Source organism: Lethenteron reissneri, chromosome 59, assembly GCF_015708825.2.
Source record: "Lethenteron reissneri isolate LAM-NWPU_2019-01 chromosome 59, ASM1570882v1, whole genome shotgun sequence".
NCBI classification, from domain to species: Eukaryota; Metazoa; Chordata; class Hyperoartia; order Petromyzontiformes; family Petromyzontidae; genus Lethenteron; species Lethenteron reissneri.
In genome coordinates, this window is record NC_083837.1 from 3,689,317 (window position 1) to 3,714,433 (window position 25,117).

Here is a 25,117-nt window from a genome sequence, read left to right on the forward strand (position 1 = left end):
GAACCCCTGGGGCAATTTGTCAAACCGCTCGCAGGTCTACCCTCCGCTCCCCTTCCCTTCTCTCCCCTCCTCTCCCCTCCTCTCCTCTCTCTCTTTTTTTTACGATCAGTGGAAACAAGAAGATGCTCGGTGTAGTCGGCACTTTGCTTTGTTGATCATTTCGTAATTTTTACAATTTTTTTTACATTTTTAAACTTTGCTTTATGTAAAACCCCCACCTCTCGCTCGCTCTCTCGCTCTCTCGCTCTCTCTCCCGCTCACTCGGTCACTCTCTCTAGCTCACTCTCTCGCTCACTCTCTCGCCCGCTCTCTCGCTCACTCTCTCGCCCGCTCTCTCGCTCACTCTCTCGGTCTCTCGCTCACTCTCTCGGTCACTCTCTCGCTCACTCTCTCGCTCACTCTCTCGCTCACTCTCTCGCTCACTCTCTCGCTCACTCTCTCGCTCACTCTCTCACTCTCTCTCTCTCTCCTGGCCGTGCTTCTTCTTCGAGCTCCTCTCCGTCGGGGACGCAGCGCCGGCAGCGGCGGCGCTTTCCTTCCAGTTGACAAATTTCTCGGTGGAATTTTTCTCGCCGGCGGGCCGGGAGGGGAGGGGGGGTAGAAGGATTTCGGTGGGTGGGTGGGTGGGGGGGCCCTCCTCCAAGCAGCTAAGAGAATGGGTTTCCAGCGCAGGCACCACGACTGCAACGTCCCACGCTCGCTTGCGGATGCCGTGCGCGTCGCCGATGGGATTTGGAGTTCGTTCGGGAACCCAACGCGGCGACGTTTCGGCTCGGTCATCGATGCGCTTCTTGCGGCCGTCTGGAACGCTCTTTCCTTCCGATATTCGGAAGCCCAGCGGAGCGATCTCCACTTTGAAATCGTCATCGAGTTTGCCGTCCCTCCCACCCCGCACCCCCGATAAGCTCACCCCGAGCCCTCGTTACTTTGCTAGCGGCATTTTCTTTGAGCTGCGCGACTTTTGGCGTCATCTGGTCTAGCACCAATTGAGACGAGGCTCAAAAGAAAGCTGTCTCTGGTGTGGACCAATCAGTTTCAAGGACAATGCATTATATTATCAGCGCATGTTTTTTGTTTGCATTTTGATTGCAAGTATTGTGGTTAATGCAGTTACATGAATCCTTGTAAAAAAGGTTTCAGTTTTGTTGCCAGAAAAAATGGGAAAACCCTATTATTATATTTTGGTACTGGCGAAGGAGGTCCAATGATCTCAAGGATCTGTTCTTAGCTATTAGCGAGGCCCCCCGTTTGATACGTGTGGCGTGTCCGTTATTTGGCACAGATTCCACGGCAAACAAGTATAACCCGTAAAAACAAAGTTTTTCACTATAAATCCTTTATATGCGTGGCGGCTAGAGTCCTCTCGTCCTCTGGCTTGAGATGGCTGCCACCTATGGGTCAGATGATTGCGTTGCACCATTAAGCAATTGGTAATTAAATATAATACTTTTGTCCTAAAAAGTGTAAAATTTAGGAACATTAATTGTCACGCAAAACGAGTCTGTGTGCAAAATGTCAGCTCGATTGGATCACGGGAAGTGGGTTAAAAAACGGCCGAAAGATTTGCATGGTCGTAAGCAAGCAAGCAAGCGAACTTAATATAAAGGATTTAAAAAATCCCCCCCGGCTTGATGTGCGTCAAGGAGCGTGAGCGGTGCACCGCTTTGCCGAGCCTATCAATCGGTGGCCAGGTTCGCTTTCGAAAGAGGAGTGAATGCCCCGAGTGGCGGCTTTAGCCCGGTATGATGGGCATGTTTCGATGTAAAGCTTTCGTGACTGCAGGGATTCATCTTCTTGGTTCTTTCGGTAAAGTCACCACGTAGAAGGGAAGTAATAAAATAATAAAAATAAAATAATAAAATTTCGATTTAAAGCTTTCGTGACTGCAGGGATTCATCTTCTTGGACCTTTCGGTAAAGTCAGATGATGGGCATGGTTTAGTTGTATACCTGTGCGCGGTTGGGTGACTTGCACTACCATCATCGTTTTTGTGCCGAATGCTGTTCTGACCCCGTGACTCTCCCTTGAGGAGGAGGAGGGGGGCGGTGGGGTGGGTTCTCATCCAGCGGGGAACGCACAAGGGGGGCAACGACATTTGCGTTGTCGTCGTCGTCATCTTTATAAATTTCCACGCGGAGACTTTACGCGAGCCTCGTTTGTCGCGCGTACACAGAACCGTTAAAAGAACCCCAACAGCAACAACTAAAGTTTTTGTTTCTACGTATATAAAAATATAAAAATAAAAGCGCCGGTTAAATTATCTTAGCGAACGGTGCCCGGCAGTAGTGACACTTTTGGTGCAACGCCGGCGACGACGATGAAGGCGATGATGAATGGGTGCCGTGCGCCGCTGTTATTTTAGCTTCCAGCCGAGAGGAAGGCTCCTAGCGCCGTGCGCGTGCCCCCCGACGCCACCGCCGCCGCCTCGCCACCGATCTCTGTCGCTAATTGTGCCACGCGCGTTCAGACGCTCCGCGGGTGGAGACGAAGAGAGGCGTGACGCGCTCACGCGCTCACGCACTCACACACTCATAATCACACGATCACACACTCACTCACACACTCACACGTTCACTCACTCACACACTCACGCGCTCACGCGCTCACACACTCATAATCACACGATCACACACTCACTCACACACTCACACGTTCACTCACTCACACACTCACGCGCTCACGCGCTCACACACTCATAATCACACGATCACACACTCACTCACACACTCACACGTTCACTCACTCACACACTCACGCGCTCACGCGCTCACACACTCATAATCACACGATCACACACTCACTCACACACTCACGCGTTCACGCGCTCACGCGCTCACGCACTCATAATCACGCGCTCACACGCTCACGCGCTCACACGCTCACGCACTGACTCACTAATACATTCACTCACACACTCACGCACTCGCACACTGACAAACTCGCGCACTCGCACACTCACACGCTCACGCGTTCACGCGTTCACGCGCTCACGCGCTCACGCACTCATACTTACACGATCACACACTCACACTCACACACTCGCTCACGCGCTCACACGCTCACAGACTCACAGACTCACGCGCTCACGCACTCACACGCTCACACGCTGACGCGTTCACGCACTCACACACGCTCTCATTCACTCACGCGTTCGCGCACTCACACACTCACGCACTTACAGACTCACACGCACACACGCACTCACACGCTCACGCGCTTACAGACTCACACGCTCACGCGCTCACGCACTTACAGACTCACACGCTCACGCGCTCACGCGCTCACGCACTCACACTCACGCACACACGCACTCACACTCACGCACACGCGCACTTGCACACTCGCACACTCGCTCACGCGCTCACGCACTCACGCACTCATGCACACTCACACACTGACACGCTCACGCGCTCACGCGCTGACACACTCACGCACTGACACACTCACGCGCTCACAGACTCACACACTCACGCGCTCACGCACTGACACACTTACGCGCTCACAGACTCACGCGCTCACGCGCTCACGCACTCACTCAAACACACACTGACACACTCACGCACTCACGCACTCACACATCCACACACCGCAGCCACCGCAGTCACCGCAGCCTCGATCATCGAGATCCACGAAGCTGACCAACGCCGACCGTCATCGAGACGAACGCACGCGAACGAGCGAACGAGCGGGCGGGCGAGCGATGATCTTTCGCCCTCGTTTAAATCCCGGGCCAAAGCCACCGCCGGTCGCTTTCACCGAGTCTCTGTTTCACACGAAGCCAATCAGGCGTTCGCCCCGGCAGCGTATTTGCCGTTGCGTGTTAAGCTTCCAACACTCCCCACCACCCACCGCGCCACCCACCCACCGTGCCACCCACCCCCGCCTGTATAGCTGCCCGCTAATTTCTCCCCGGGCTTGATTACCGTTAGGGGGGACCCCCTCGCCGGGGATGGTCGTTCATCACGAGAAGGGAGGGTCCGTCACGTGCCACCGTGATGGAACTCGCGTTTGCGGGGATGTGTGTAAGTGTAAGTGTGGGTGTAAGTGTGTGTGTAAGTGTGGGTGTAAGTGTGAGTGTGGGTGTAAGTGTGGGTGTAAGTGTGGGTTGGACACATTTCGGCTGGCCTGCCTACGATCAATCCTGGGTTTAACCTGCAGGCTGGATTGTGTGAGGAGCTCACAAATCCTTGAAAGATCTGGGCAAAGTCCCATCGGTGAGCTCCTCCGGCAGGCAAGGCTGCGTTCGCTGGGTCATGTAGCCCGCATGCCCAGCCACCGCATGCCTCAACAGCTTTTGTTCGGCCGGATCGAGGGAGCTAAACGGGCGCGGCACGGGCTAGAGAGGAGATGGAGTGATGTGGTACAGGAGGACGTGGAGCTGAGTGGACTTGCCGATGACTGGTACCAACGGTGTCAAGATCGGCCTCAGTGGAGGAGGCTCGTGAAGGACGCTACTGGGCAGTTGGAGGCAGTCGCCTTCCAACAACAACGGAGGGCGGAGGAGCGACGCTCACAACAACGAGCGGAGCGCCGGGTGGCTAAAGCACAGCAAGTTGGTACAGTAGGGGGCACAGGTGGTGCATCAGCCAGTCATCTCGGTCATCTCGGTCAGTCGACCCGTGGCACCTGGGTCTGCCCCGTGACCTCCTGCCAGCGGGCGTTCGACACTTCACGTGGCCTCAAGGTGCACTTGGCCTGGCACAAGCATCGTGGTGACGTCACCGCCACTTAGTGGCGAATGGCGGTTGTTGTTGTTGTTGTGTGAGTGAGTAAAAAATAAAAAGTCATCCGTAAGTGAATTATTATTAAAGCCGACTGACCCAACGCAGCGATGGGTAAAACGAAAAACTTAACCCGTAAAAACAAAGTTTTTCACTATAAATCCTTTATATGCGTGGCGGCTAGAGTCCTCTCGTCCTATGGCTTGAGATGGCTGCTACCTATGGGTCAGATGATTGCCTGCCACCATTAAGCAATTGGTAATTAAATATTTAGTTTGTTTTCCCTAAACACGCATATAAAGGATTTATAGTGAAAAACTTTGTTTTTACGGGTTATACTTTTACCAGGTAAGGCTCCCACCTCCACCGCGCCAGAGCTATGTAGCTCTTATTTCAGAAGCGACCCGGCCACAGATGACAGCTCAACGAAGTGGCTTTTCGTCATCATCATCATCACGCAGACACGTATAGCAGCAGCCAAATACACAAAACGCGTAGAGACGTTGATTCTAAAAGCGGATGGGAAAAACCAGAGGACACGGAGGAAAAATCACGGGACCACGGACGGGGAGGGGGGGGAGAGAGACACGCAAACTCCAAATATACAGCAGCAGGCGTCAGGGTCGGAATCAAAACCACGACCTCCTGTACACCAGGCGAGGTAGTTAACATCTCCTAGCCACCGTGATGATGATGAGAGCGAGAGACACGCAAACTCCAAATATACAGCAGCAGGCGTCAGGGTCGGGATCGAACCCACGACCTCCTGTACACCAGGCGAGGTAGTTAACATCTCCTAGCCACCGTGATGATGAGAGAGAGACACGCAGACTCCAAATATACAGCAGGCGTCAGGGTCGGGATCGAACCCACGACCTCCTGTATACCAGGTAAGGCAGTAAACATCTCCTAGCCACCATGATGATGATGATGAGAGACACGCAAACTCCAAATATACAGCAGCAGGCGTCAGGGTCGGGATCGAACCCACGACCTCCTGTATACCAGGCGAGGTAGTTAACATCTCCTAGTCACCGCGGCTTCGATGCCGGTGGGGGTGGCGGGGGGGGGGTGGTGACAGTGACAGAGCCGGCCGTCGGCTAGCCGGCCGAACGCGATTTAAAACAATCGTCCACTCGGAGCAATCGTCGCCCGCTCTCTCGACAGGTGCAGGCGGGGGGGGGGGCGCCCCCCCCACCTCTCTCCCCCAAACCCCGCCCCCCACCCCCCCTCTTCTCCCACACGAATGAGAGAGAGCGCAGAAATGAGTTCCCTGTGCCCCCCACCGCACCCCGCCCCCCCCCCCCCCCCGTGGCTCGATACGGCGCGGGGAATTGTTGCCGAGCCGAGATGGTCAGGCGAAGGTGGACTGAGGAGTGATTAATAGAGAGGAGCTGCTCACCCACACCCAGCAAGACGACAGAGACAAAGGTCCCCCGTATAGCCTCAACGGAGTGTTGGGGCAAGTGCGGTTTGCGATTACCTGTCCGCCCAGACCCCACCCACCAGCCACGTACCCACCCAGCCACCCACCCAGCCACCCACCCACCCACCCAGCCACCCACCCAGCCACGTACCCACCCACCCAGCCAGCCACCCACCCAGCCACCCACCCACCCACCCAGCCACCCACCAGCCACGTACCCACCCACCCAGCCAGCCACCCACCCACCCAGCCACCCAGCCACCCAATCACCCACCCACCCAGCCACCCAGCCACCCAGTCACCCACCCACCCAGCCACCACACACCCACCCAGCCACCACCCAGCCACCCAGCCACCCACCCAGCCACCCAGCCACCCACCCAGCCACCCACCCACTCAGCCACCCAACCACCCACCCAGTTCCCCACCCACCCACCCAGCCACCCACCCACCCAGCCACCCAGCCACCCACTCACCCAACCACCCACCCAACCACCCACCCAGTTCTTCACCCAGCCACCCACCCACCCAGCCACCCACCCAGCCACCCACCCACCCAGCCACTCACCCACCCAGCCACCCACCCACCCAGCCACCCACCCACCCACCCACCCAGCCACCCACCCAGCCACCCAGCCACCCACCCACCCAGCCACCCAGCCAGCCACCCACCCACCCAGCCACCCACCCAGCCACCCACCCAGCCACCCAGCCACCCACTCACCCAACCACCCACCCAACCACCCACCCAGTTCTTCACCCAGCCACCCACCCACCCAGCCACCCACCCAGCCACCCACCCACCCAGCCACCCACCCACCCAGCCACCCACCCACCCAGCCACCCACCCACCCACCCACCCAGCCACCCACCCAGCCACCCAGCCACCCACCCACCCAGCCACCCAGCCAGCCACCCACCCACCCAGCCACCCACCCAGCCACCCACCCAGCCACCCAGCCACCCAGCCACCCACCCACCCACCCAGCCACCCAGCCACCCACCCACCCAGCCACCCACCCACCCACCCAGCCACCCACCCACCCACCCAGCCACCCACCCACCACCCAGCCACCCACCCACCCAGCCACCCACCCACCCAGCCACCCACCCACCCAGCCACCCAGCCAGCCAACCACCCACCCAGCCAGCCAACCACCCACCCAGCCACCCACCCACCCAGCTACCCACCCAGCCACCCGCGTGGATGTACCGTGTGTACTCGTGCACAACGGGCACACAGACACTCGTCCACACATCCTCTGCACGTATCGACACACAATCACTCACAATCACACGCAAGACAATGATGAAGATGCCCCGTTATAACATCTACAGACTGTTGGGGCAAGTGCTGTTAGGGAACAGCACCTCTGAAGGCCCCACTGCACTGGGTTTACTCTCCAACACACAACCGGCATGCTGTACTCATAAGGGATTGGCCGCGTTTTTAGTTTACGTGACAAACCTTACTAATTGGCCGTGCCAGGCAGTGGCGGGTTCAACGACACATTTATATTTACACGATCTAACCACCCCAAACAAGTATAACCCGTAAAAACAAAGTTTTTCACTATAAATCCTTTATATGCGTGGCGGCTAGAGTCCTCTCGTCCTCTGGCTTGAGATGGCTGCCACCTATGGGTCAGATGATTGCATGGCAGCATTAAGCAATTGGTAATGAAATAAAATATGTTTGTCCTTAAAAGTGTAACATTTTGGAAGAAAAAAAATTTTCACGAACATTAATTGTCATGCACAACGAGTCTGTCGGGGAAAATGACAGCTCGATTGGATCACGGGAAGTGGGTTAAAAAACGACCGAAAGATTTACACGGTCTTAAGCAAGCAAGCAAGCACGCAAGCGAACTTAATATAAAGGATTTTAAAAAACAACACCACATCTACGAAGGACAAAAAAACTGTTCTAAAGAAATGGGTTTTCTATCGAGGCGATTTAAAAGTGCACCGTAGCTCCAGTGGGCTTCCTAACATCGGAAGGAAGAGAAGAGCGTTCCAGACGGCCGCAGAAGCGCGTTCGAAAGCGCCGCACGTGCTGTGACGATGACGACCGAAATTTGTGCGACGGTGGTTTGCGCTGCTTGACGAGATCATGTTGTCGTTCATTTGCGGCAAGAAACTTTGCGTGTGCCGGGCGCGACCTCATCAGCGTCAGCCGAGAAGCAGGCGGCGCGTATCAACGAAGATCCCCCATATAGCCGACAACAGACAGATGGGCAAGTGCTGTGAGTGAGTAGCGCCTATGAAGGCTGGCACGGCACACGAGGTGGTGGGTGGCCAGCACCACGCCCGGCCGCCTTTGTCTCCCCGGTGGCGATGTTTACACACCGCGCCAGGTTTCTCATTTAAGGCTGAGTCGACCTAGAAAAGGCCCAGGACCAGTTAAAATAATCGTTGCGTGAGCGGGGAATCGAAGTTGGGTCGCCGGCTTCGTAGCGCGCGTCACACACAGTGCGCGTGCACTCGGCACGCGCACGCACACACACAAACACACGCACGCGCACGCACGCACTATACACTACACTATACACTACACTATATACTACTATACACTATTATACACTACACTATACACTACTATACACTACACTATACACTACTATACACTACACTATACACTCCTATACACTACACTATACACTACTATACACTATTATACACTACACTATACACTACACTATACACTACACTATACACTACTATACACTACACTATACACTACTATACACTACACTATACACTATTATACACTACACTATAATACACTACACTATACACTACTATACACTACACTACACACTACTATACACGACACTATACACTACACTATACACTACTACACTACACACTAGTGCTGTACTAGTAACGAATTGGCCACGTTCTGATTACGTGACAACCCTCACTAGTTGGCCGTGTCGGGTGGTGGCGAGTTCAACGACACATTTATAATATTCACGCGATCTCACCCTGTAGTATGGATGATATTGGTCATGAAAGCCTAATACGTGTTAAACTGGTGTCAAGATCGGCCTCAGTGGAGGAGGAGGCTCGTGAAGGACGCTACTGGGCAGTTGGAGGCAGTCGCCCTCCAGCAACAACGGAGGGCGGAGGAGCGACGCTCACAACAACGAGCGGAGCGCCGGGTGGCTAAAGCACAGCAAGTTGGCACAGTGGGGGGCACAGGTGGTGCATCTGCCAGCCATCTCAGTCGGCCAACCCATGGCACCTGCTGGGTCTGTCCCATGACCTCCTATCGGCGGAGCCTTCGACACTTCACGTGGCCTCAAAGTGCACCCGGCCTGGCAAAGGAGCCGTGGTGAGGATTGTTGGTGTTTTGGTGTTTTGGAGTTGGCCTCACCTGGCCGAACGGGACGAAGGGAGGAGGTCCTCCCTCTCCGCCGACTCTGGAGCGCGTGTGCCGTGCCAGGCTCTGCAAGCACGCACACACACGCGCACACACACACACGCGCACACACACGCACACACAAGCACACACACACGCACACACACACGCGCACACACACACACACGCACACACACGCACACGCGCACACACGCACACACGCGCACACGCACATGCGCGCACACACACACACGCGCACACACGCACACGCGCACACACGCACACACACACACACGCACACACGCACACACACGCGCACACACGCGCACACACACACACACGCACACACACGCACATGCGCACACAAGCACGCGCACACGCACACACACACGCACACACACACACGCACACACGCACACGCACGCACACACACACGCACACACACACGCACACCACGCACGAGATGTACAGGGTCACTGTCAACATCATCATCAGCAGCAGCAGCAGCAGCGTGATCAATCATTATCACAGCTTACACAGCCTACGTCTGTCACTAACGTTAAACTCATCACCGTTCTCAATTAACCTTTGGCATCGTCATCACCGGCATAACGGCAAACACCAATTACACGTTCGTTATCGTCGCCGGCAGTGTTCGGCAACCATCACCCCATTCGCAGGCCTGAGCTCAGGGGTGGAAGTTCCACGTTCCCATGGCGAGGGCTGGTCTCTCCGAGGGACAACCTACGCCGACTTTTGCGCAGAGCAGAAGCGATTCCGTTGAATCCAGCGCAAAGGTCGCAAACGGGTTTTGATTCCTTACCCCTCGTAGCCGTACCCGGCCGCACCAGGGTCGCAAATGGGTACCCGTACCCGTACCCGGCCGGGTACGGGTACTCATTTCGGGTAGGGTACGGGTAGGGTACGGGTACCCATACCCTACCCGTACCCTACCCGAAATGAGTGACAAACGGTGACTCAGCAGTGACTCACGGTCTACCCGTACCCGGCCGGGTAATAAAATAATAAAAATAAAACATAATAAAATAATTCTCACGACGTTTCGCCACAACGCAAGCAGCCGTCCTCAGGTGAAGACCAGGTCTGTGGGGGAGACAGAGTTTCTTCCTTGCGCGTTGGTCGCTGTACGGGTCCAGCTTAGACGCATTTCTAGCGGCGATATCTTATCTCTGACGCACCGGTACGGAATAGGGTATTGTCCACATTAGATCTCAGCGTCTCTTTCACGGGCGGCTGATTCCAGTAGCTGCTGCTGCTGCTGCTGGAATCCAACTGTGGATAGCCTCGTTGTGCTTTTTGTTTTTGTGACATTTCTTAATTTTTTTTGTATTTTGCTTGGTAGTAGTCGTAGTAGGGTTTTCATTTGCTCGGTGTGCGTGTGTCATCGCGCTGCGCTACGAACCTGGCGACCCGGGTTCGATTCCCGCTCGCGACCAACACCGGTGACGATTATCTGAACCGGTTCTGGGCCTCCCCTAGGTGGACTCAGCCTCAAATGAGTACCTGGTGCGATGTGTAAACATTGCAACTAGGGAGACAAAGGCGGCCGGGCGTGGTGCTGGCCACCCACCCCCTCGTGTGCCGTGCCGGCCTTCATAGGTGCTCGCTAACAGCACTTGCCCCTGCAGTCTGTTACAGGCTATACGGGGGATCTTTGTCTTTGGGCTTCTTTCGCGCTGTACGTAACCAACCACGTGTATGGGATTTGGTCCTAAAATAAATTTCATGAACAGGGTTGTGGGATGCTGTTGGCATGAATGACGCTGTATAAAATAAAAGCATCATTTCACAAATAAAGTTTTATTTTACCCCGGTGAGTCCGAACGAACTAAAAAGTTACTTGTCAGAAGCGACCGGGCTTATCACCCATCGCGTGTGGAAATGCAGAGCAGCCGAATACTCTAAACGCGTGACCTCGATTCTAAACGTGGAGGGAAAAACCGGAGGCCACGGAGAAAAATCCACGTGACCACGGGGAGAGAGACTCTTTCATCCTTTCGGTAAAGTGACGTATAAAGAGAAAATAATAAATTAAATACTAGCATACGACTTTTCGATTGCAACACAAGCAATCATCATCAGGTATGAATGAAATAGAAACACAAATCTAGTATACTTAGAAATGTAATGTAATACAACAGAGATTCGGATAACATAAGAGTCAACACCCTACCTGGTTGATTACGTTCTTCCTGAGAATGCTACATTTGAGAGAGAGATTAAACACGGAAGCAGAGACATATAGGCAGACATATAAGTAGACAGATATCACAGAGATACATAGAGACAACACAGAGACACACAGAGACACACACAGAGAGAGACAAAACATAGGCACACAGAGAAACCACGCCTCTGTGTCAAGCATGTCAATGAGTGGCACGGTGCAAAAGCTTGAAAAAATTTACTGAAAGAACCAAAGAGTAATTTCTGCAGTCACGAAAGCTCCAAATTAAGTTTGACAGAGAGAGACACGCAAACTCCAAACACACAGCTCTGAGGGTCGGGACCGAACCCATGACCTCCTGCACACCAGGCGAGGTCGCTAACATCTCCTTGCCACCGTAGCGCCCCAGATGGTGTCGGCCTGCCGGCAACAAACAGCACCGACAATAACAGCGCGGCCTTCGTGCCGTCGCACGCAAGAGAGCGTCCCGCACGCAGCATTTGCCACAAGCACAGAGAGAGCACCCCTCACCAGAGGTCGCTAACGGGTTTTGATTCCCTACCCGTACACTACCCGAAATGAGTGACAAACGGTGACTCACCTAGTGACTCACGGCCTACCCGTACCCTACCCGTACCCGTACCCGGCCGCACCAGGGTTGCAAACGGCTACCCGTACCCGTACCCGGCCGGGTATCGGGTAGGGTACGGGTACCTGATTGCGACCTCTGGGATGAAGCCATGTTGAAGGCGCGGGTGGGTTGATTCTAGGAACTTGAATTGTGAGAAGAGACAAGACGTTGGGAAATGAGTGACAAACGGTGACTCACCAGTGACTCACGGCCTACCCGTACCCGGCCGCACCAGGGTCACAAACGGCTACCCGTACCCGTACCCGGCCGGGTACGGGTAGCCGGGCATCGGGTAGGGTACGGGTATCGGGTACCCGATTGTGACCTCTGACCCCTCGCAAATCTCCCGACGCTCGCGGGACCTCGCGAACTCCACCCACCACCACGCGTCTCTCGTCTCGTAACCTGCCCCCCACTGATGCCCACCAACCACCTACCCAGCAGCCCCCCCCCTGCCCCCCACAGCGTTGACGCTACCCCCCCCCCCCCCTCTCCCTCTCTCTCTCTCCCGCTTGGAGTGTTGGCGGTGCTTCACATCCCGCACCGTCTGGCCGCGTCGCTCCCGCGGTGATGCGGAGAGCGGGGAGAGAGCCTTGCCCTGGGGCTGTTGGTCAGGGGGGCGGGGGGGGGATGCGGGGGGCGAGATACGAGGGGGGGGGGGGGTGCAGAGGGGGGGGGCTACGGTTGCCCCCCCCCGCACCACGCAAAACACCGTGGGCTGCATAGGCAATTAACGCGAGCCGATGACAATTGAAAATAAAATAAAAACGTAATCGTTTATTTTTTTCATTCAACCGCCGTTTCACAGCGGCGCTTGTTCGAGAATAGGTTTTTACGTACGCACGCGCACGCACACACACACGCACGCGCACACACGCACACGCACGCGCACACACGCACGCGCACGCGCACACACACACGCACGCGCACACATGCACACACACACACGCACACGCACGCACACGCACGCACACGCACGCGCACACACGCACGCGCACACACGCACGCACACGCACGCGCACACACACACGCACGCACACGCACACGCACGCACGCGCACACACACGCGCACACACGCACGCACACGTACACACGCACGCACACGCGCACGTACACGCGTAACGCGAAACATTTATTCGGAGAAGTCTCCGTCCGCGAACGCATTCTGGAGGGTTAACGCCACGGGTGGTGGCTCTGTGCGGCCCAGGAAGGAATGAGAGGCACCGCTTTAACGCTGAGCGGCGGTGACGGCGCCGATATTGGGAAGCCGCTAGAGCCGTGCGCTTTTAAATGTGGACCGAAACAGCCATTCTCCTCTTGAACAGAGACCCATAGACTCACACAGAGAGCCATAGACTCATGTAGAGACACATAGACTCACACAGAGACCCACAGACACATAAAGACCCATAGACTCACACAGAGACCCATAGACTCACACAGAGACCCATAGACTCACACAGAGACCCACAGACTCACACAAAAACCCAGACTCACGCAGAGACCCATAGACTCACACAGAGACCCATAGACTCACACAGAGACCCGTAGACTCACACAGAGACCCACATACTCACACAGAGACCCATAGACTCACACAGAGACCCATAGACTCACACAGAGACCCACAGACTCACACAGAGACCCACAGACTCACACAGAGACCCACAGACTCACACAGAGACCCATAGACTCACACAGAGACCCACAGACTCACACAGAGACCCACAGACTCACACAGAGACCCACAGACTCACACAGAGACCCACAGACTCGCACAGAGACCCATAGACTCACACAGAAACCCACAGACTCACACAGAGGCCCACAGACTCACACAGAGACCCATAGACTCACACAGAGACCCACAGACTCACACAGAGACCCACAGACTCACACAAAGACCCACAGACTCACACAGAGACCCACAGACTCACACAGTGACCCACAGACTCACACAGAGACCCACAGACTCACACAGAGACCCATAGACTCACACGGAGACCCACAGACTCACACAGAGAACCACAGACTCACACAGAGAGCCACAGACTCACACAGAGACCCACAGACTCACACAGAGACCCACAGACTCACACAGAGACTCACACAGAGAGCTATAGACTCACACAGAGACTCACAGACTCACACAGAAACCCACAGACTCACACAGAGACCCACAGACTCACACATAGACTCACAGAAGTTCCCCGTACACACAAGGCCGGAACCTCGTGCCGTTTCAGGTCTCAGCGCTAGCGCTCGAAAGACCAGCGATGGCAGAATTAAAACAATTTGCCTTTAATCGAATTTTTTTTTTGTTTTGTTAAATGAAGCGCACGCTGTGCTTGTGTACGCGATAGAGCCCGAGCCAGATCGCCCGCGCGATCGCGATAATGAAAGCCAGCAAGCTCTTGGCGGCGCCGATAAGTCGATGCAATGAGTAGAGGGAGGTTGTTGTTTTTTTTGTCGTCCCGCGTGCGCTTAAATCTGCAGCCTCGCCGGTGGGGAAAGAAAATATAAATTTTTAACCGAGCCCACAACTCAGCGTTAAATAAAATGAAAAAAAAAAACATTCCGCGTTATTTATCTGCGGTGTAATTTATTTATTTCTCGCTCTATATATATTTTTTTTACACTTATTTATTTAGGGGAGGCAAAGCCCGCAGCGCCGCGCCTCGTGTGTCTTGTTGACAAGGTGACCCTGGTCCCAGCTGGCGCGGCACTCGCACGCACGCACGCACGCCACGGCGAGCGGTCAGCCAGCCGCACCGCAAGCTAAGCCGGCCGCATCGCCGCTAGACCACCCACACCGCAATTAAGCCACCCACACCACAATTAATCCACCCACAACACAATTAAGCCACCCACACCACCGCTAAACCACCCAGACCACAATTAAACCACCCACACCACCACTAAACCACCCAGACCACAATTAAGCCACCCACACCACCGCTAAACCACCAACACCACAATTAAGCCACTCACACCACCACTAAACCACCCAGACCACAATTAAACCACCCACACCACCACTAAACCACCCACACCACAATTAAGCCACTCACACCACCGCTAAACCACCCAGACCACAATTAAGCCACCCACACCACAATTAAGCCACCCACACCGCTGCTAAACCACCCAGACCACAATTAAGCCACCCACACCACCGCTAAACCACCCAGACCACAATTAAGCCACCCACACCACCGCTAGACCACCCATACCACAATTAAGCCACCCACACCACAATTAAGCCACCCACACCACCGCTAAACCACCCAGACCACAATTAAGCCACTCACACCACCGCTAGACCCCCCATACCACAATTAAGCCACCCACACCACCGCTAGACCACCCATACCACAATTAAGCCACTCACACCACCGCTAGACCACCCATACCACAATTAAGCCACTCACACCACCGCTAGACCACCCAGACCACAATTAAGCCACCCACACCGCCGCTAAACCACCCAGACCACAATTAAGCCACCCACCCCACCGCTAGACCACCCATACCACAATTAAGCCACCCACACCGCCGCTAAACCACCCACACCACAATTAAGCCACCCACACCACCGCTAGACCACCCACACCACAATTAAGCCACCCACACCGCCGCTAAACCACCCAGACCACAATTAAGCCACCCACACCACCGCTAGACCACCCACACCACAATTAAGCCACCCACACCACCGCTAAACCACCCACACCACAATTAAGCCTCCCACACCACCGCTAGACCACCCACACCACAATTAAGCCACCCACACCGCCGCTAAACCACCCACACCACAATTAAGCCACCCACACCACCGCTAAAACACCCAGACCACAATTAAGCCACCCACACCACCGCTAAACCACCCAGACCACAATTAAGCCACCCACACCGCCGCTAAACCACCCACACCACAATTAAGCCACCCGCAAATCCGCTAAGCCATCTGGACATCCATTAAGACACCCACACTGCCACTAAACCACCCAGACCACAATTAAGCCACCCGCAAATCCGCTAAGCCATCTGGACATCCATTAAGACACCCACACTGCCACTAAACCACCCAGACCACAATTAAGCCACCCGCAAATCCGCTAAGCCATCTGGACATCCATTAAGACACCCACACTGCCACTAAACCACCCACACCACAATTAAGCCACCCGCAAATCCGCTAAGCCATCTGGACATCCATTAAGATACCCACACCGCCACTAAACCACCCACACCACAATTAAGCCACCCGCATATCCGCCAAACCATCTGGACATCCATTAAGACACCCACACTGCCGCTAGACCACCCAGACCTCAATTAAGCCACCACCCGCAAATCCGCTAAGCCATCTGGACATCCATTTAGACACCAACACTGCCACTAGACCACCCACACCGCAATTAAGCCACCCACACCACCGCTAAACCACCCACACTGCCACTAAACCACCCAGAGCACAATTAAGCCACCCACACTGCCGCTAGACCACCCAGACCACAATTAAGCCACCAACACCGCCGCTAGATCACCCAGACCACAATTAAGCCACTCACACCACCGCTAAACCACCCAGACCACAATTAAGCCACCCACACCACCACTAAACCACCCAGACCACAATTAAGCCACTCACACCGCCGCTAAACCACCCATACCACAATTAAGCCACCTACACCGCCGCTAAACCACCCACACCACAATTAAGCCACCCGCAAATCCGCAAAGCCATCTGGACATCCATTAAGACACCCACACTGCCACTAAACCACCCACACCACAATTAAGCCACCCGCATATCTGCAAAGCCATCTGGACATCCATTAAGACACCCACACCGCCGCTAAACCACCCAGACCACAATTAAGCCACCCGCATATCCGCAAAGCCATCTGGACATCCATTAAGACACCCACACTGCCAGTAAACCACCCAGACCACAATTAAGCCACCCGCAAATCCACTAAGCCATCTGGACATCCATTAAGACACCCACACTGCCAGTAAACCACCCAGACCACAATTAAGCCACCCGCAAATCCGCTAAGCCATCTGAACATCAATTAAGACACCCACACTGCCACTAAACCACCCAGACCACAATTAAGCCACCCGCATATCTGCTAAGCCATCTGGACAACTGCTAAACCATTCGGCCTGTTGCCAACCCACCCGCACAGAAGCTAAACCATCCCTACTGCCACTAAACTACCAGCGCCGCCGCTAAACCACCCCCAACAACGCTGAACCACCCGTGCCTCACTGCCACCACTCAACTGCCGACAGCCATTCATGTTTTGTTTTCAAACACCCTGTCAATGGGCCTACCGCTGGAGATAAAGGCCACTCCCGGCCACCCGACGGAATCGGCGAGACGTCCCGATCAATTCAACAGCCTCTTCTCGCAAAAGGCTCGCGGCGCATCCTGGCTCGAGTAATTTTGCCACTCAGGCGGTGACGAGACGGACGAATTGTGCCCGTGCACAAAACAACAAAACTAGACGAAAATAAACCACGGACTTCGAATCAATGTCAGAGAAATGTAACGTTTTGTTTGCGCGCGCTGCACGTTATCGGCGGGTGTCCTGGCGACGGAGTTTTTGCCACTCGGAGGGCTGTCGCGTGAATAATGAATGTAAAAAAAGTTACAATTCCAAACAATGACAGGAAAAAATAATACGTGCGCGCGCGCTTACGTAAGAGCTAATCAATCGCGCAAACAACTACTCGCGAGGGCACGAATGAAAAAAAAAACCCACACCCTTTCGTAGGATGGAAACCATTTGACAAAAATATATAGACAAAGATCCCCCGCATAGCCTCAACAGACTGTTGGGGCAAGTGCTGTTAGCGAGCACCTATAAAGGCCGGCACGGCACACGAGGGGGTGGGTGGCCAGCACCACGCCCGGCCGCCTTTGTCTCCCCAGTGGCGATGTTTACTACACACCGCGCCGGGTACTCATTTAAGGCTGAGTCGACCTAGGGGAGGTCCAGGACCGGTTCAGATAATCGTCACCCGTGTTGGCCGTGAGCGGGAAACGAACTCGGATCGCTGGGTTCGTAGCGCAGCGCGCCAACTGCTACACAAATTATTTTTCAATCTAGATTTAAAAGCGTGCCATGGTGTGTCGCAAACATCGCCCCTGGGGAGACAAAGGCGGCCGGGCGTGGTGCTGGCCACCCACCCCCTCGTGCGCCGTGCCGGCCTTCATAGGTGCCACTCGCTAACAGCACTTGCCCCAACAGCCTGTTACAGGCTACACTGGGGACCTTTGTCTTTGGTATCCCAGGTGCAGTGTGTTATCATCATCGCCCCTGGGGAGACAAAGGCGGCCGGGCGTGGTGCTAGCCGCCCACCCAACCCCGTCGTGTGCCGTGCCGGCCTTCGTAGGCGCTCGCTCAACGGAACCTGCACCTACAGTCTGTCGAGGCCACACGGGGGAACCTTGGCCCAGCGTCTGCACTACGCACGCACTACGCACGCACGCGCACAAAACGTCGGGTATGCAACAGTGGCTCCGAACAAGCAAACACGTGCAGACATTTAAACCGCAGGGGAAAGGGAGCGCGCGTCAGCGCCTTGGAGAGCTCCGAAAACGGCAACCGGTGAAGTTCGTTCCAAGTACCCACCTCCCCACAAGCCCCCCCACCAGCCCCCCCACCAGCCCCCCCACCAGCCCTCCCACCAGCCCCCCAACCAGCCCCCCCAGCGGCATCTACATCTGTAGAACGTGAAGAACCAGTGGCATCTACATCTACAGAACGTGAAGAACCAGTGGCATCTACATCTACAGAACGTGAAGAACCAGTGGCATCTACATCTGCAAAACGTGAAGAACCAGTGGCATCTACATCTGCAGAACGTGAAGAACCAGTGGCATCTACATCTGCAGAACATGAAGAACCAGTGGCATCTACATCTGCAAAACGTGAAGAACCAGTGGCATCTACATCTGCAGAACGTGAAGAACCAGTGGCATCTACATCTGCAAAACGTGAAGAACCAGTGGCATCTACATCTACAGAACGTGAAGAACCAGTGACATCTGCATCTGCAGAACGTGAAGAACCAGTGGCATCTGCATCTGCAGAAAATGAAGAACCAGTGGCATCTACATCTACAGAACGTGAAGAACCAGTGGCATCTACATCTGTATAAGGTGAATAACTAGTGGCATCTACATCTGCGGAACTTGGAGAACAGGTGGCATCTACATCTGCAGAACGTGAAGAACCAGTGGAATCTACATCTGTATAAGGTGAATAACTAGTGGCATCTACATCTGCGGAACTTGGAGAACAGGTGGTATCTACATCTGCGGAAAGTGAACAATCAGTGGAATCTACATCTGTAAAAGGTGAATAACTAGTGGCATCTACATCTGCGGAACTTGGAGAACAGGTGATATCTACATCTGCGGAAAGTGAACAATCAGTGGCATCTACACCTGTAGAACATGAATAACCAGTAGAATCTACATCTGTATAAGGTGAATAACTAGTGGCATCTACATCTGCGGAACTTGGAGAACAGGTGGTATCTACATCTGCGGAAAGTGAAGAACCAGTGGCATCTACATTTGCAGAACGTGAATAACCAGTAGAATCTACATCTGTATAAGGTGAATAACTAGTGGCATCTACATCTGCGGAACTTGGAGAACAGGTGGCATCTACATCTGCAGAACGTGAAGAACCAGTGGCATCTACATCTGTAGAACATGAAGAACCAGTGGAATCTACATCTGTATAAGGTGAATAACTAGTGGCATCTACATCTGCGGAACTTGGAGAACAGGTGGCATCTACATCTGCAGAACGTGAAGAACCAGTGGCATCTACATCTGTAGAACATGAAGAACCAGTGGAATCTACATCTGTATAAGGTGAATAACTAGTAGCATCTACATCTGCGGAACTTGAAGAAACAGGTGGTATCTACATCTGCAGAACGTGAAGAACCAGTGGCATCTACATCTGTAGAACATGAAGAACCAGTGGAATCTACATCTGTATAAGGTGAATAACTAGTGGCATCTACATCTGCGGAACTTGGAGAACAGGTGGCATCTACATCTGCAGAACGTGAAGAACCAGTGGCATCTACATCTGTAGAACATGAAGAACCAGTGGAATCTACATCTGTATAAGGTGAATAACTAGTAGCATCTACATCTGCGGAACTTGAAGAACAGGTGGTATCTACATCTGCAGAACGTGAAGAACCAGTGGCATCTACATCTGTAGAACATGAAGAACCAGTGGAATCTGCATCTGTATAAGGTGAATAACTAGTAGCATCTACATCTGCAGAACTTGGAGAACAGGTGGTATCTACATCTGCAGAACGTGAAGAACCAGTGGCATCTACATCTGTAGAACATGAAGAACCAGTGGAATCTACATCTGTATAAGGTGAATAACTAGTAGCATCTACATCTGCGGAACTTGGAGAACAGGTGGCATCTACATCTGCGGAAAGTGAACAATCAGTGGCATCTACATCTGCAGAACGTGAAGAACCAGTGGCATCTACATCTACAGAACGTGAAGAACCAGTGCATCTACATCTACAGAAGGTGAAGAACCAGTGGCATCTACATCTACAGAACGTGAAGAACCAGTGGCATCTACATCTGCAGAACGTGAAGAACCAGTGGCATCGACATCTGCAGAACGTGAAGAACCAGTGGCATCTACATCTACAGAACGTGAAGAACCAGTGGCATCTACATCTACAGAACGTGAAGAACCAGTGGCATCTACAGAACGTGAAGAACCAGTGCATCTACATCTGCAGAACGTGAAGAATCAGTGGCATCTACATCTGCAGAACGTGAAGAACCAGTGGCATCTACATCTGCAGAACGTGAAGAACCAGTGGCATCTACATCTGCAGGACGTGAAGAACCAGTGGCATCTACATCTGCAGAACGTAAAGAACCAGTGGCATCTACATCTGCAGAACGTGAAGAACCAGTGGCATCTACATTTGCAGAACGTGAAGAACCAGTGGCATCTGCATCTGCAAAAAGTGAAGAACCAGTGGCATCTACATCTGCAGAACATGAAGAACCAGTGGCATCTGCATCTGCAAAAAGTGAATAACCAGTGGCATCTACATCTGCGGAACTTGAAGAACCAGCGATATCGACATCTGCAGAACGTGAAGAACCAGTGGCATCTACATCTGCAGAACGTGAAGGACCAGTGGCATCTACATCTGCAGAAAGTGAAAAACCAGTCGCATCTAGATCTGCAGAAAGTGAAGAATCAGTGGCATCTACATCTACAGAAAGTGAAGAAGCAGTGGCATCTACATCTTTAGAACGTGAAGAACCAGTGGCATCTACATCTGCAGAACGTGAAGAACCAGTGGCATCTGCATCTGCAGAAAGTGAAGAACCAGTGGCATCTACATCTGCAGAACATGAAGAACCAGTGGCTTCTACATCTACAGAAAGTGAATAACCAGTGGCATCTACATTTGCGGAAATTGAAGAACCAGCGGCATCTACATCTGCAGAACGTGAAGAACCAGTGGCATCTACATCTGCAGAAAGTGAAGAACCAGTGGCATCTACATCTGTAGAACGTGAAGAACCAGTGGCATCTACATCTGCAGAAAGTGAAGAAGCAGTGGCATCTACATCTTTAGAACAGTGAAGAACCAGTGGCATCTACATCTGCAGAACGTGAAGAACCAGTGGCATCTGCATCTGCAGAACATGAAGAACCAGTGGCATCTACATCTGCAGAACTTGAAGAACCAGTGGCATCTACATCTGCAGAATGTGAAGAACCAGTGGCATCTACATCTGCAGAAAGTGAAGAACCAGTGGCATCTACATCTGCAGAACGTGAAGAACCAGTGGCATCTACATCTGCAGAAAGTGAAGAACCAGTGGCATCTACATCTGCAGAAAGTGAAGAACCAGTGGCATCTACATCTGTAGAACGTGAAGAACCAGTGGCATCTACATCTGCAGAACGTGAAGAACCAGTGGCATCTGCAGAAAGTGAAGAACCAGTGGCATCTACATCTGCAGAACATGAAGAACCAGTGGCATCTAAATCTACAGAAAGTGAATAACCAGTGGCATCTACATCTGCAGAACGTCAAGAACCAGTGGCATCTACATCTGCAGAACATGGAGAACCAGTGGCATCTACATCTTTAGAACGTGAAGAACCAGTGACATCTACATCTGCAGAAAGTGAAGAACCAGTGGCATCTACATCTGCGTAAACACGAAGATCCACTGGCATTTACATTCACAGGAAATTACACAACTTTTAAAGGCATTCCCCGTGTTTAGTGTACACGCCGTACAACGTGTTTGGAATCGACAGCGGCAAAGTTGGACTCACGAACAAATCGACTTATGAACAGACCCCTGGAGACCAACTCATTCGTAAGTAGAGAAATCCCTGTGTAGTGACATCGGAGTTATCACCGTACGGCACCGGCCTGAGAGGGCCGTGGCGTGCGATGCACCGTCATCGCGTCCACCTCGTGGGCGGGTGTGCTACCAGCCCTAGCGGGGCTTGGTGAGCGCTGGGATAGAGCTAGCACCACGCACGGCGTGCAGTGCGGGCTCCCACACGGGGGAGCGGGAGAGCGTCAGCCCAGGGGCAGGGTTGCCCCGGGCCACGGCACTCTGGATGACCCCGCAGACACGTGACCCGGAGTGTCCACAGAGAGGCAGAGGTCGCAATCGGGTACCCGATACCCATACCCTACCCGATACCCGGCTACCCGCACCCGGCCAGGTACGGGTACCCGTAGCCGTTGGCGACCCTGGTGCGGCCGGGTACGGGTACGGGTAGGCCGTGAGTCACTGGTGAGTCACCGTTTGTCACTCATTTCGGGTAGGGTACGGGTAGGGAAGGGCTACCCGTACCCGTACCCGGCCGGTTACGGGTACGGGTACCCATTTGCGACCCTGGTGCGGCCGGGTACGGGTACGGGTAAGGAATTAAAACCTGTTTGCGACCTCTGCAGAGAAGACCCCAGGTGGGGGGGGGGGGGCTAGGGGGTGATCACGTGTCCGGGAAGAGCTCTGGAGAGCGAGCGAGAAGGAGCTGGAACGTTGGAGAAGGTGGGCGGGGCCAAGGGCGGAGCCGGCCGCGACCCGTGGGGGGATAAAAGGCGGGTCCCTGAGAGGGGACCGGGGTCGCTGCAGTCGACAAGCTGAAGAATTATTATATGATATTATTTTATTATATTAAATTATTTTATTATTTTATTATATTATATTATTTTATTACATTATGTTATTTTATTATGTTTTATTTTTATTATTTTATTACTTCCCTTCTACGTGACTTTACCGAAAGAACCAAGAAGAAGAAGCTGAAGTCATGTTTGCATAGAAGTTTCTGCGTTGGAGCCAAAGACTCTGGTGCCTGGAGGGGACTGGACCAATTAAACGATTGAATCTGAGCTCAAGGAAGGTGGTAGGGTTATGGTGAGGAGTGTTTCAACAATGTTTTTTTACTATGGACTTGTGATGCAGACAGTATGAATAGAAGAGTGCAAACAAGAGCCAGACATTGCAAACGGGGAAAACAGAAGCACGAGACGTGCAATAGAAATGGCAAATTAGGTTCCAATGGTGTAAATGCTTACCCCGAGCTCTCATACTCTGATGGTGCATTGTCTTTGAGTTGTGCGCCTTTTGGCGTCATCTGGTCCAACCCATGTGAGACTAGGCTCTAAGGAAAGCTGTCTCGGGTGTGGACCAATCAACTTCAAGGACAGTGCATACATTATCAGAGTTGTGGTTTTTTTTGCATTATGGCTGCAGGTATTGTGGTCTATGCAAACATGACTCCTCGTAAAAAAGGTGTCAGTTGTGTTGCCAGATAGAAGGGTAAAAAACCTATTACCATATTTTTTACTAGCAAATGAGGTACCAATGGTGTAAAAGCTGAAGCTCCACGTCTACAAGCTGGAAGCTCTACGCCCTACGAGGCATTAGCACCTGGTCGGGGACCCGAGTGAGAGTCCGACCCTTTGTAGCTGTAACTCCTACGCAGTAGCGTAGTTAGCTGGGTGGTCACCACCCTCGGCTTTATCTGGTGAAGGGGCAGTTACCCCTTTGTGTTAGCGGGTTGAGGTTACGATAAAAGTGTTGACTCTAAAGAACAACGTCTGTGACTCAGCTGTACCCACTGAACCTGTATCAATAATAAATACGTTTAAATTGCTTAGGCAAGGCAGCAGAAACAACAAAACAGACCCAGCCCACACCAATATAACACAAAGCAGCAGTGATTTCTCAATACAATGGCACATGATAACCCTTTCCCATTACAACGATGTACGTTCACGCTAAAAAGAAAATAACTTTTACACCATTGGAACCTCATTTGCCAGTAAAAAATATGATAATTGGTTTTTTACCCTTCTATCTGGCAACAAAACTGACACCTTTTTTTACAAGGAGTCATGTTTGCATAGACCACAATACCTGCAGCCATATGTTTTTTGTTTGTATTATGACTGCAGGTATTGTGGTCTATGCAAAAATGACTCCTTGTAAAAAAAGGTATCAGTTTTGTTGCCAGATAGAAGGGTAAAAAAAAATGTATCATAATTTTTTACTGGCAAATGAGGTTCCAATGGTGTAAATGCTTACCCTGAGCTCTCATACTCTGATGGTGCATTGTCTCTGAGTTGTGCACCTTTTGGCATCATCTGGTACAACCCATGTGAGACAGGCTCTAAGGAAAGCTGTCTCGGGTGTGGACCAATCAACTTC

General features: G+C 53.0%; 1 protein-coding gene across 1 annotated transcript in view; it reads right to left on the reverse strand.

Annotated features, from left to right (window-relative positions):
* Nucleotides 1–25,117, reverse strand: part of TDRD3 (tudor domain containing 3) — a 281,657-nt gene that overhangs the window by 133,549 nt on the left and 122,991 nt on the right. Inside the window, exon 6 of the mRNA XM_061575824.1 lies at nucleotides 9,527–9,598. Within this exon, the coding sequence (XP_061431808.1) occupies nucleotides 9,527–9,598 (72 nt within the window). The remainder of the gene's footprint in view (nucleotides 1–9,526; nucleotides 9,599–25,117) is intronic.